This window comes from Temnothorax americanus, unplaced genomic scaffold (assembly GCF_048541705.1).
Source record: "Temnothorax americanus isolate GAGA-0224 unplaced genomic scaffold, ASM4854170v1 Scaffold66, whole genome shotgun sequence".
Lineage (NCBI taxonomy): Eukaryota > Metazoa > Arthropoda > Insecta > Hymenoptera > Formicidae > Temnothorax > Temnothorax americanus.
Window position 1 is genome coordinate 799,591 of NW_027509788.1, and position 12,572 is coordinate 812,162.

The 12,572-nt window shown below is 44.3% G+C and overlaps 2 protein-coding genes and 1 long non-coding RNA gene across 4 annotated transcripts; 2 read left to right on the plus strand and 1 right to left on the minus strand.

The window, feature by feature from the left end:
* Window positions 1-4,151: 4,151 nt before the first annotated feature.
* Window positions 4,152-6,573, plus strand: LOC143905761 (uncharacterized). Of its 2 annotated transcripts, XR_013259316.1 has the most exons (4): window positions 4,152-5,171; window positions 5,283-5,375; window positions 5,468-5,692; window positions 6,385-6,573. It is a non-coding gene; the product is annotated as an uncharacterized LOC143905761 (long non-coding RNA). The 2 variants fall into 2 exon arrangements; XR_013259315.1 differs by having other exon boundaries at window positions 4,568-5,375.
* A 1,436-nt stretch (window positions 6,574-8,009) lies between these two features.
* LOC143905733 (uncharacterized) lies at window positions 8,010-8,609 on the minus strand. Its single transcript, XM_077421308.1, has one exon. It carries the CDS (start codon window positions 8,607-8,609, stop codon window positions 8,010-8,012), a length of 600 nt encoding a protein of 199 aa, XP_077277434.1.
* Window positions 8,610-10,302: 1,693 nt separating this feature from the next.
* LOC143905734 (zinc finger MYM-type protein 1-like) lies at window positions 10,303-12,351 on the plus strand. Its single transcript, XM_077421309.1, has 2 exons — window positions 10,303-11,604; window positions 11,721-12,351. The coding sequence occupies exons 1-2, from the start codon at window positions 10,303-10,305 to the stop codon at window positions 11,862-11,864; spliced, it is 1,446 nt and encodes a 481-aa protein (XP_077277435.1). The 3' UTR covers window positions 11,865-12,351.
* Window positions 12,352-12,572: the final 221 nt, after the last annotated feature.

A 12,572-nucleotide genomic window follows, 5' to 3' on the forward strand; every position in this document is an offset into this window, starting at 1 on the left:
CATTTTGTCAAGCAACGAAAATAAGAATTAAACAAAAGAAACGTGTATTTTATACATGTTTAATGTTTGATCGACGAGCCGTCTTTCTCTACTTCGGCTTCCAAGCCTCATCATCGTCGCTCTCGCTTTCTTCCGACGGCGACTCAAAATCGTCGGAAGGCTGATCCACCGGGCCGATCGGGAAGTCATATGCTACAAATTCCGCGATCGCGTCTATTGGCGGAGGAGGCGCGGGAGTCGCTATCGGGAGCTGTAATGCTGACATTAACGGCGTGGGCGGCATGCATGGGAGTTTGGTCTCTCGTGGTGCAGATGTCGCTGCTAGGCTCCCTTGAGGCGGCTGCTCTCCCTCCACCGATCGTTCGGCCTGTGCCGCGCGTGGCTCCGCAACGAGTAATCTCTGTAAGATCACCCGGGGTGACTTTTTGGTCAATCGACGCGGCTGCTGGGAAGCGGCCGGTCTCAAGGGTGTGACCAGAACAACGAATGAGATGCTAAAATTATAAAACTTAGCCACTTACTACTTGCGCTTAATTATACGGTCGCCACTGTATTTTCAGGCTCAAATACAAAAACCTGGAACTGCTGCGTTGCCCCGTCCTTCCTTCCAGCTCGATGGCTGCCGTCTTTTACGCCGCAGACATGTTCAAGGCCGTCGGCCACGCCCTGTTTGTGCGATGCGCAATATACGGATATATGGATAGAATAATCACTGAGGTCGCGAACTAAATCACTTTGATTATTATAAACAAATAACAATTTATTATTTTCGTTTGTACAGCAATCTCTGTGTATGCGGACGCGTTCGCTCGATCGCGTAGAAATACGTCGAGTTGTTCTCGAATTGCTTCCGCTGTGTGTAACTATCTCGGTAATAACCGAAATACGGAAGGAATAATTATCCCGAATCGCGCACTCACTGCCTCTAATTATCAAATATAATCACGCTACTAACGCTAGCGGTCAACGGGATAAGCAAGCCAAACTCGAATTTTTAATACGCAACAAGACTCGTAAGTACGTGTTGACGCTTCAAAGTATCATGGCGAACTGTCCGGGAGGAACGGGTCGAACTCCTCCACTTTAAGGCAACGCATGCGTCGACACGCACATTCAGGCGCGAAGCCTCCTAATTGGCTAGTCGTACCACAGGGTGTAGATGGTACGACTCCTTCGGTACTTTCGTGCACTGGTCTACGCCGAGTCGTTGTCAGGACTCGGCACCTACACTCTCTGGAGATGCTACACCAAAGTGCAACGGCGCGAGTTGGCTATCGCTCGTGCGTGAACCAATTGCGTCGCTGCAACGCGAAACTTCGCGTAAGCGAACAAGGAGTCACTCGATTTACATCGAGCGCTCTTAAAAAATCACGTTGACGAATCCCTATGAAACCAGGTAAGTATACGGGTAATTTACCATTTTTAATTCTCTTTTCTTTTACAGGTATCTCGGATCATCGAAGGAATCGTCTCATCTATGCACCGATCGGTGTAGTAATGGTAAGTATATAAGGTAAGTATAATACCGACTTAATTTTATCGCACGCATGAATAATATTATAATCAAACTTTAAATTAACAGGGAATGTTAAAACAATATCAAAATCATGAATACATTATCAAATTAAGTGAATGCTGTTTAAAAGTGTAGAAAAAACATAAAAGTGTAGCAAAGTGAAAATGAATATAAATGCAATAATTGTAAAGTGTATTAAAATATAAATTCTCGCCTGGAATGACTCCATTTGGCTGTTCTCTTTTTAGTGGCTCGTAATTATAAAAGATAAGCTGAAAATGTAACGGATAATATAAAATCTGCCCCTAAAGTGCCGCAAAAGTGTGTTAAAAGTGTAGAATTTTCGCTGGCTTGTCTCGCACGCTTAAGGCTGAGTTTTCACTGAACGCGTCACGCGTCGCGTCGTCCGAGTTGAACCAATCAAAACATCCCATTTCATTACATTCTTGTGACGGGATCGAAATGGGATGTTTTGATTGGTTCAACTCGGACGACGCGACGCGTGACGCGTGTGACCGGACGGAGGTTCTGTATGACCACTCTTCGGTTGAACATACGCTTTTAACGGTCGCCACTCGGTTTTAATCTACGCCCACCGAGAAAGATTAATGAAACTGACTGACCCTTTCGCAGACTACGCTGATTCCCCTCTCCTTTTTCTGTTTCAGGCTCTACTCGGACTCTGGATCGCCGTGGGACTTCGTCGCTTCGTGGACCATCGTCGGGACTGCAGCTGTGCACCGCTGACCATTCGCCCCTGTTGGACCCTCGCTGGACTGCCACTCTCTGGATCGCTGGTCGTCGAGATTTAGGAACGCCGACAGGTAAGTATTCAGGAACAGGTAAGTGAGTCTCGGGATCGTCAGATTGTTTCGCAGGAATCTTCGAATAATCACTCGTATTTACATTAGGTAAAATATTAATTTATTTTACTTTTACTTTACAAGGATTCGATTCCGCACTCGGATTGCCGCACTCGGATTCTCGCTCGCGATGCGCGTTGACAATCTTTTCGTTATTATTACTCTATTCGATATTAATTTAATTATAAGTTACGTCTCGCGAATCGTATACGATACCGCGTTGTATTAGACGCGTATAGACTTAACGGTGTATCGCGCCGTACGCGGGAATGTTCTTCGGAGATTATCAAGTACGAGCCTGGGTGTTACGTATGGGCAGATACGTCCGCACTTGCCCACGGCTACTGTAGAACCTCTCGACAGGAATTCTATACGTCTATACCCCACCGCGTCTTCCGGAGAACTCCTCGAGTTGCCGTGCCGGCTCGCTCGCCCGGCCGGTTTGCCGCATCCCCACTCCTGACGCAGTTAGGAGCGGGCGTCGTGGTTGGCCACAAGCCAGCGCGTGATCGCCTATTGTTCGGCGTTCGGTCTATCGCTCGCGAACTCGAAAACAAGTTCTTGCGTGTTTTCGCCGCATTCCATCACGTACGACTCGCACGTCGAATCTATTATTTATTTCTAACGAATATCGAGAATATTATATCTCGCTACTTCGAAAACGTTCGTTTCATGACACGCGTATTTTGACACGGTATTTCGCGTTACAATGATCGTAGCGAGTCGCCGCTCGATTAGGTCGTTCGTCGTGACCCTCTAAGCATGTCCGTACAAGCGTGCCCTCGATCCGGCACTTGGTTCGCGTTTTTCTAACCTATCGACCGGATGTCGACGCAAACCTCATAAACGTGATCTTTTGGACGCCCTTGACGCGTCTATCATGGTTATTCCCGAGGATGATCCCCGGGCTCCGTTTTCTTGACCTGGTGCCCCCAGAACGTCGCGACCTACTTTGACGTGCTCTCCGTGACGCCGTCGTCACGTCCATATCGACATTTCCCGTGAAAATGTGTTTGGCTCGCGAATTCGCGACCTGGTGGTCTGACGACCTCGCGCTCCGTTTCGACGTGTTCCTGTCGCTCTCCTGATCACGCTTATGTTGTCCGATCTTCGCTATGCCTCGCGGTTGCCGAGAACGTATGTCGTGTTATTGTTTACCTCGCGTTGTTGGTAAACGATGTACCGCATGTCTCGAGAATCGAGCTCCCGTTCGCGCGTATCGTCTCGCAAATCTGTTAGTACGCGCCTCGCGTACATTTTCCGCTATTGTTTATGTTTTTGTGAATGTAAACAAACCTTGTTTACATTCGGCTAATCTGTACGTAGAGAATCCCTGCAAATGTTTCTTTCCGCATTAACCGTTTACGGTTTTATTAATAACAATACGGTTTTATTATACATTCTTCTGTTTTATTGCGCTCGCACGATTCTTACCAAGCTTCGCGCACACTCGGGCGTCGCAAACGATTGTGTATTCCGCATGTAAACAGACGGAGATGACCGTCTCGCAAACGTAAACAAACGCAATGTTTATACCGCGCTCAACCGTAAACACTGTCCGTGCGCTCGGACAAGTAAACACGGTACTCGCCGTCGTCTCGCGAACATAAACAAAGCCCGGTGCTCGCGCCCTCACGAACGTAAACAAAGCCCAATGCTCGCGCTCTCACGGTCCGCTCAACGCTCTCACGCTCCGCCTTCGGGCGGAATGAAAGAAAAGAAATTAACTTATTAATTGCCAATCGCGAAAAATTGAATTTTTATCGGCCTTACACTTAACTTTTACGTATCCTCTAATCTCTCGCTCGTCCTCGATCCTCGTCATTCGGACGATCGGCTGCTTCCGTCGCGTGGTCCCCGGCTGCAACGCCTGTGCTGCCGACCTGGCGCTTTGGGCCTCCGCGCTGTCGGCGGCTGCAGCTGACGGCTGCAACGCGCTCAGTGGAAACTCAGCCTAAATCTAACATGTGAGTGTAGAAAGTGTAAAAAGTGTTGCACCTTTTTCGGTGATCGTCTCGTATGAGTATTCCTAACATGTAAGTGTAGATGGTGTAGAAAGTGTAAATGAAAAAATGTAACAGTGTTATTTCCCTGCCGGATCCTCTGGTGTGTTCAATATGATTATGCAGAGTGTAAAGAGTGTAAAGAGTGTAAAAACTAGGTTCGGATCAGGGAAATTGATTATTAAAGGAATAAATATAATAATTGTGACTACTATGTACTCTATGAACTTCATGATGCATGTTTTTACGGAAGGTAATTTGGTTCTGCACTGGCTTTGTGAGAATAAACTAATAATAATATGCAAATAATTGATATGGCTAATAAAATAAATATGAAAGCTAACACTATTATCCTGGGGCCAAATTCTCGAAATCGTGCAATATATATCGTGGACGCTAATTTTCGCACGACCGATGTCGCATGCATAACCCAAAAGCCACTGATTTATATTCTTGAAATGAAGTGAAAATTGTAACCCGAAAATTTTCGTACGCGATACTCTCACAGCGTTGCCAGGTTTAAGACAAATATTTGCACCAATTAGAATGCTGCTATAACAAAAAATGAAAACTTAACCTTACCTTAACATATAAATCGTACTGTCAGTGTATATATTGCTGCGAATACTTTAGAGCAGATTTTTCAAGGCAAAGAACCGTGTAATTTTTAATCGGAAAGTTGACTGAAACTTCGTTTAAACGATAATATTCGCATCGTGACGCCGTATTATTTGTGAATAAAATATCGTGAGCTGTTTTCGTACGTCGAAACCGATTACCGCTTTTGAGGTTAGTATATTTATTTTTCTTTTCGCGCGAAACTATCTTAATATAATACTTGTGTGTAAAATAGATAAAATGGTCTACAAGTATACTATAATTATTTTTGTATTAAAGCAGGATAAAGTTAGAAAATCTTTACATGAAATGCAGCACTCAACTACCGATAAAGAAACTGTAGTTGGTGCTGACAGAATGATCAAATTGGCCCCGGTAAGTAAACTATTATTAATATAATAAATTGACGTAGGTATTAGTAACAGATTTGATCAAAATTACTTTGTAAAATCTATTTTGTTATTTAGGTTAGGCTATCAGAGAAAATGAATACTAAATTGAGGTCAGGATATATAACTATGGAACAAAAAAAACACTAGTTGAATTGATGAAACAAAATCCGGAGTTAAAATCAAGCAAATTTTCTTCAACATTTACAACAAAGGATGCACAAAGTATGTGGATAGCAACTCGCTGAAGAACTACATAAAATACCCAACGGAGCTATAAAAGATTGGAAACAATGGAGAAAGGTAAGTAGAGAAGAACATATATTTATAACTTTGTAAAATATAACATAGGCTGTAGTCTATTTGATGCTGCAAATGCTTCAAAGCGTTCTTTTCCTCCTTATTCTTTCTTCATTGAAAGAAAGGAGAAAAGGAATGTTTCAAAGCATTTGTAGCATCAAGTGGACCGCAGTCATAATTGATTCTTGTAATAATCATTTAATTATATGTAATTACCCAGATAGTAACGTGTCTGCATTGTTGCTGGCATGTTGCCGACAACATAGTATGTGTTGCTAGCAGAATTGTGGCAACTGAGTCCGCATTTGTCGGCAAGTTGATGTTTTCACGAGATAACAATTTTGTGTAGCAACTTGCCAGCAACTTGTGCTGCTCTAAAATTATCTGATTTAAAATTTGAGCTGTTGCTGTCATGTTGCTGTAATAATTCATAGGATCACACAATACTGTCATATTGTTAGCAACGCGAAGTAAATTTGATGCTGCTCTCTTGCCGACAAATTGCTGGCAATACATATATCCAATGTTGCTTGCGTGTTGCTTCAAATATTAAATTACTCGAAATCAATTGAAGCAAATGTACGGCAAGTTACCAGCATCACAAGCAATCACAGGTTTGCGCAATTTTGCTCAGACACGCTTCGCTAGGTAGTTTAGAAATTTTATTAATAAGAAAATAATTTTTTTTTAAATAGACTTGGCAAGATTTGTGTTCAAAAACAAAAGCAAAACATAGTCAAATAAGTAAATACATAAAAGGAACAGGTGGTGGCCCTTCTTTATTACCTTCGGAGCAATTAACATCTACGGAACAGCAGGTTTTGGAAACAATTAATGTAACAGCAATTAGTGGCCTTGATAATATTGCAGAAACGGAAGCAGTATTTGTACGTACTTTCTTTTTTTATACATAATTGTAATGTTAATTATATAATTTTTCTTTAAGTTTGTACATACATATATAGCCTTGGCCAAAGGTATTAAGCACCTATATTTTTTCATTTATCTGGAATTCTTTTACCTGTATTGCTTTCTATTGGTTACCGACATTATACATAAGATTAAACTTTAAACTTATGTATAATGGCGGTAACCAATAGAAAATGATACAGGTAAAAGAATTTCAGGTAAATAAAAAAATCTAAATGCCTAATATTTTTGGCCAAGCTTATATTATCTATTTTTTAAATATAATTTTGTTTATAAGAATATGAAGGTGTAGAATACTTGGATGAGTATCAAGAAATATCAGATTCTGAAGGTCCTGACGCAACGGTTGTGGAGGCAATGAATACGAATAATAATGAGGCTACAACGTGCAATATGCAAAATTCTTCTACAAAGAATCAAATAATGATTGTCGTAAATAAAGAGAATAAAGTAATGGCTACATATAAAGGTCTCGCTGCTCGCTGCTGCTCGGTGGCGTCGGGGCGCTCGTCCCGGGGTGGCTCCTCGTCAACGGCTCGATCGACAGTGAGGAGGGTCGGTTCGGCGGGACTACGCCGGGCCCCCGCACTTGCGCCCTCAAGCTCGCGGTTCTTCCGCCCCGCCGATTGGTCGTGTGCGTCGCCCTGTTCGCGACGTTGCAGACGATTTTCCGCCATTTTCCCGCGGCCTGTTTGATTTGGCTGCTGGTTGCGCGAGGGCCTCTCGCGGTTTCCCGCCCGGCTGGCCAGGCCGTGGCGGCGCCGCTCGGCCCTCGGAGCGCCGTCGGGGGAAGTGTGCGGGTCGTCCACCCGCGCTGCAGTCGCGGTGGTGCACCCGTGTTTATGCTGTGGCGGGGCCGTGTTACGCTGTGCGAGACATTCCTGGCGCTTCTCCAGCGGCAGGCCCCGGTAGCCCGCCCGTCGGTCCGATCCCTCCGCCGTACGTTCTCCGAGCGCCCGTTCTTCCCTCGTCGCGACTAACGTCGGTACATTAGGTCGTGATCCCATGCTCCGGCACCACCTGCCATCCCTACGGAATTTAGCTTAAAAGGGTTAGTTAACGCGAGTGGCCCTTCCTCAACTCGAGTCGAGGCGCCATCCCTGACCTTCTTCTCGGCCGAGCTACCGTCTGGGCGGAGGACGCGACAAATGTCACGTCACAACTCCCCCTTCCCAGACGAGTGCCGAGGGGACTGCGACCCCGACAACCGCGACCACCACTCCGGCACCGGTCAGTGCCACCATTCCAATCACAATAGGACACGAATTTTGCCCATCAACTCGGGAGGCTCTCCCGACCCGTCCCCGTCCGTAATCACCCCGAATCCACGCCACCGATTCCGAATCGAACCCTAATCATCGGGGACAGGAAGGTGATACGGCTTTAGGTCCTAAACATATATTTTTCCGACAGGGGATCCGTCCGTCCGCTCTAGTTCGTAGAGGACCGGAGAGATCACGCGTTGGATCCGAAATGGCCCCTGGAACTTCGGCGCCAGCTTCCCCGCAATATTCTGCGCCGCAGATGATAGCACGTGCTGTCGCCGTAATACCAAATCGCCGACGCGAAACCGACGCGGTCGCCTACGTAAGTTATATCTCCCGGCCTGCTGTTGGTTCGCCTGCTCCAAATTTTCCATTACCCATTCCCTAACCGCGCTCATTTCCGCCATCCGCCGCGACCACTCCGCAGGGTCTCCATCCTCTGCTTCGGCAACGTTCTCGCGACAGTTGCGCAACGCATCGGGCGGTAGCAACTCGCGTCCAAAATTTAAAAATGCTGGGGAGGTACCCAATGAGGAATGACTCGCCGTATTGTACGCAAACCGCAGTCGCAGCAAATGCTTGTCCCATTCTCGGTGATCTTTCTCGACAAAGGCGACGATCATCGTCTTCAACACTCGGTTCACCCTCTCCACGGGGTTCGCCTGAGGGTGGTAGGGGGGTACCGTAACGTGCGTTATCCCGTTCTCGTCCGCGAAGCCCTTCATGACTTTATTTATAAATTCCGTCCCATTGTCCGTTAAGAGAGTTCGCGGGGTGCCCCATCGCGTCACGACCAGGTCCTCGAGTGCCTCCTTTATCTTTGGCCCCGTGGCCACCCGCAACGCCCGGATTTCTATCCATTTGGTAAAGAAATCTTGTACTACTAGCAGTGGCGGATTTACCAAACTTGACGCTCTACGAATTCGAAATTTTGCCGCCCCTCAAACTTGATTTTAGATTAATTTTTATTATCAATTTATACTTTGTTCACGTTACTCCAGTCTCGAAAACCTTCTATCGCCAGTTGAGAAGTTCCACCAAATAATCGGCAGGCGCACGATACACAAAACAAAATTTTTTTTATAGTAAAATAAATCAAATATTTCCGCAGCTGATTTTCTCCATTCGGAAATTGTCGATAAAACGCGCTTTTTTAAATAAATCGATCTCGGTTACTAATTTTTTTAACTGTTTCATTATTAAGCAAAATTATTTTCATCACCCTGAGTGATTGGACGGAAAAACGTATGTAGCGTTTTCGTCTTTTCCAACAGCTCGTCTTCTTTCTTTCTTTTCTCTTTTCCAATCTTCTTATATTGATATATCCTCTTAGTCTTTTTCGACCGTCGCTTATTTTAATGCTGTACCCGTACCGACTCGGTCTGTAAATAAAACTAGAAATTAGACTGTTGATTGTCGGTGATCGGGCAATGTTTTTGTCAGTCGTAAACTCTCAGAAAGAGCGGAGTGCGTTATTTTACTGCATTTAGGTAAAATAATAGTTATTTTAGTTTTATTTATAGACCGAGTCAGTACGGCATTAAAATGAGTGATGGTCGAAAAAGACTAAGAGTATATCAATATAAGAAGATTGCAAAAGAGAAAAGAAAGAAAAAAGACAAGTTGTTGGAAAAGACGAAGACGCTACATACGTTTTTCCGTCCAATCTTTCCAATCACTCAGAGTGATGAAAATAATATTAACAAGCCCATTCTCGAGGACCACGTTCAAAATACAATCGGAAGTAAAATTTGTAGTACTTCGAGCCAAAGTTCGAGCACTACATCAGAACAAGCATTATATCAGTCACAAAAACAAGAGATTGCACTGTCATTGACTACAGAAGACGTAAGTGGCTTAGGTTTAAGCTCGGTGAGTGACGATCCCGCGAAATGGAGAATTATTAACGACAATTTAATTGACCACTTACTTTCGAAGGAAATTAATCAAAACTTGCATGCTGATTTCTCGTTGTCGAAGACTCGTTTCGGTAACCAAGATCGATTTTTTTCAAAAAGCGCGTTTTATCGACGATTGTCAAATGGAGAAAATCAGCTGCGGAAATATTTAATTTATTCTCCTATGAAAAAGACTTTGTTTTGTGTATCGTGCCGATTGTTTGGTGGAACTTCTCAGCTGGCGACAGAAGGTTTTCGCGACTGGAGTAACGTGAACAAAGTATTGAACGGGCACGAAAATTCAAAAGAGCATCTTCAGTGTCAAATTGCGCTAATAAAACGCAGTCGCGCAAAAGGAAAAGTTGACTCCGGTCTTTGTACACAATTTGAGAACGAAATCGAATATTGGAGAAATGTACTAAAAAGAGTGATTGTTGCCGTAAAAACCCTTGCTAGTCGTGGCCTTCCATTCCGAGGATCGTCTGAACGTTTTGGTTCTTTGAGAAACGGCAATTTTATGATGACCTTGGAAACGATCGCCGAGTTTGACCCGTTCCTGTCGACGCACATAGCACAGTGTGGAAATCCTGGTAGTGGAAAAACTTCATACTTCTCCTCAACAACTTGCAACGAGTTCATTAATCTAATTGCATCAAAAATAAAAAATACTATTGTGAGAGAAATACAAGCAGCCAAGTATTTCTCGATCGTAGTCGACTCAACGCCAGACATAGCTCACATCGACCAGCTCTCTTTCATTATTAGATATGTAAAAGAAGATGGTAGCCCGATCGAACGCTTTCTTGGTTTTCTACCAAACGTTGGACACAAATCTGAAGAACTCGAAACGGCTGTAACTTCTATGCTCGCATCGTTGAAAGACATAAGCAACTGCAGAGGACAATCATACGATAATGCTAGCAACATGTCTGGTATCTACACTGGATTACATGCACGATTGAAACGATTGAATCTTCTTGCCGATTATGTACCTTGTGCGGCTCATTCGTTGAATTTGGTTGGAGCCTGTGCCGCGGAATGTGTCACAGAAGCTGCATCGTTTTTCAGTACTCTTCAAAGTTTGTACACTTTCTTCGCTGCATCTACTCGACGTTGGGACCTCTTATCATCAAACGGCAAAAGTAGTACGAAAGTTTTAAAACGAGTCGATGGAACTCGATGGTTATCTCGCCATGACGCTTGCGATAGTTTGTGTAAGAACTGGGATGGTGTATTGCAATCTTTGATGATAATGATCGAAGATGTTCATGAAAAAGCGGTAACTCGATCCGAAGCTGCTGTATTAAAAAAACAGCTTGGTCGATTCAAAACAGTGTTTATGGCCATATTCCGGAACTCGCTATTGGATCGATTTAATGCAACGAGTAAAGTGCTGCAAAGTGTAGATATCGACGTAGGAGTTGCTGTAGAACTTTATCGTTCGCTAATCGATTTCATAGAAAGCTTGAGAAGTGATGAGATGTTTGAAGTGTACGTAGAGAAAGCCAAATGCATAATTCCTGAAGAGTACGAATTCGATAGCAAGCGAAGCTGCAAACGAAAGCTTCAATTCGGTGAATCGAAAGAGAACAAAGTCATCATGACCGAAAAAAATAAATTCAGGGTGGAAACTTTCTACGCGATATTAGATCGCATCAGATCTGAATTAGAGAAACGGCATTCAGCGTATGAAAATGTCTTCAAACGCTTCGATTTTATTAGAAACCTTGTTCACTTGTCAGACAGCACGATACACGAAGAAGCTACAAAACTTTACAATTATTACGCCAAAAATTTAGAAGACTCATTTGCCATTGAATGTGTGCACTTTCGTCAGTTTCAATAAAACTGGCTCAAAGGATAAATTAAAATTGATCGACCTTTGTACGCTTATACGCGATCAAAATTTGTTATCAGTATTCCCTAACATCGATATAGCTTTGCAAATATCTTTGTGTATGGCCGCCAAATTGCTCAGCAAAACGATCCTTTTCCGCTTTAAAACGAATAAAAACGTATTTGCGATCATCGTTGAAAGAAAAACGTTTAAATTCACTGGCAATATTGGTCATTAAAGCATGATGAGCCTAAAATACGACGACATTATTGATGATTTTGCAAGCCTAAAATCTCGCCGTAAACCACTTGATTGTTAGGTAAATGTCAACATTGTTCATTACAAAACTTTCTAAAGCTGTATCTACTTGTTTTTCATTATTTATGAAATATGTTACAGACCCCTACCACTTCCACGTGCTCACCAAATTTGGAAAAAAAAATTACAATCTCGCTCAAAAATTTGCCGCTTCCAAAAATCTGCCGCCCTACGCTTCAGCGTAGTTAGCGTATGGGTAAATCCGTCACTGACTACTAGCAGGTATTGGTATCCCGCCTTGCTACGGGGCAACGGCCCCATAATGTCCGCAGCGACAGCGGTCCACGGCCCCTCCGCCGTGCGGCGGCCCATCCACCCCGCGGGACTCGACTGTTCAACCTTCGTTCGTTGGCACACATCGCACGTTCTCACATGCCTCGCCACGTCCCTGAATAGGTTCGGCCAATAGTACGAAACGGCCACCCGGTGGTACGTTGAAACTGGGCGCTTCGCAGCAGCCGCGCCACATGACCAAGCAGTCACCCCGCGTTATCCTGCATAGGTTACCCGATGCAGCAACACGCGAGGCTCAGATGGAGCAGACGGTAGCGGAGCCGAAGCTGCCACAAGGGAGCACCGTAGCGGCACGAGCACTACGGGAGGTGGCCCTCCCGAACATGCCGCCTACGACATTA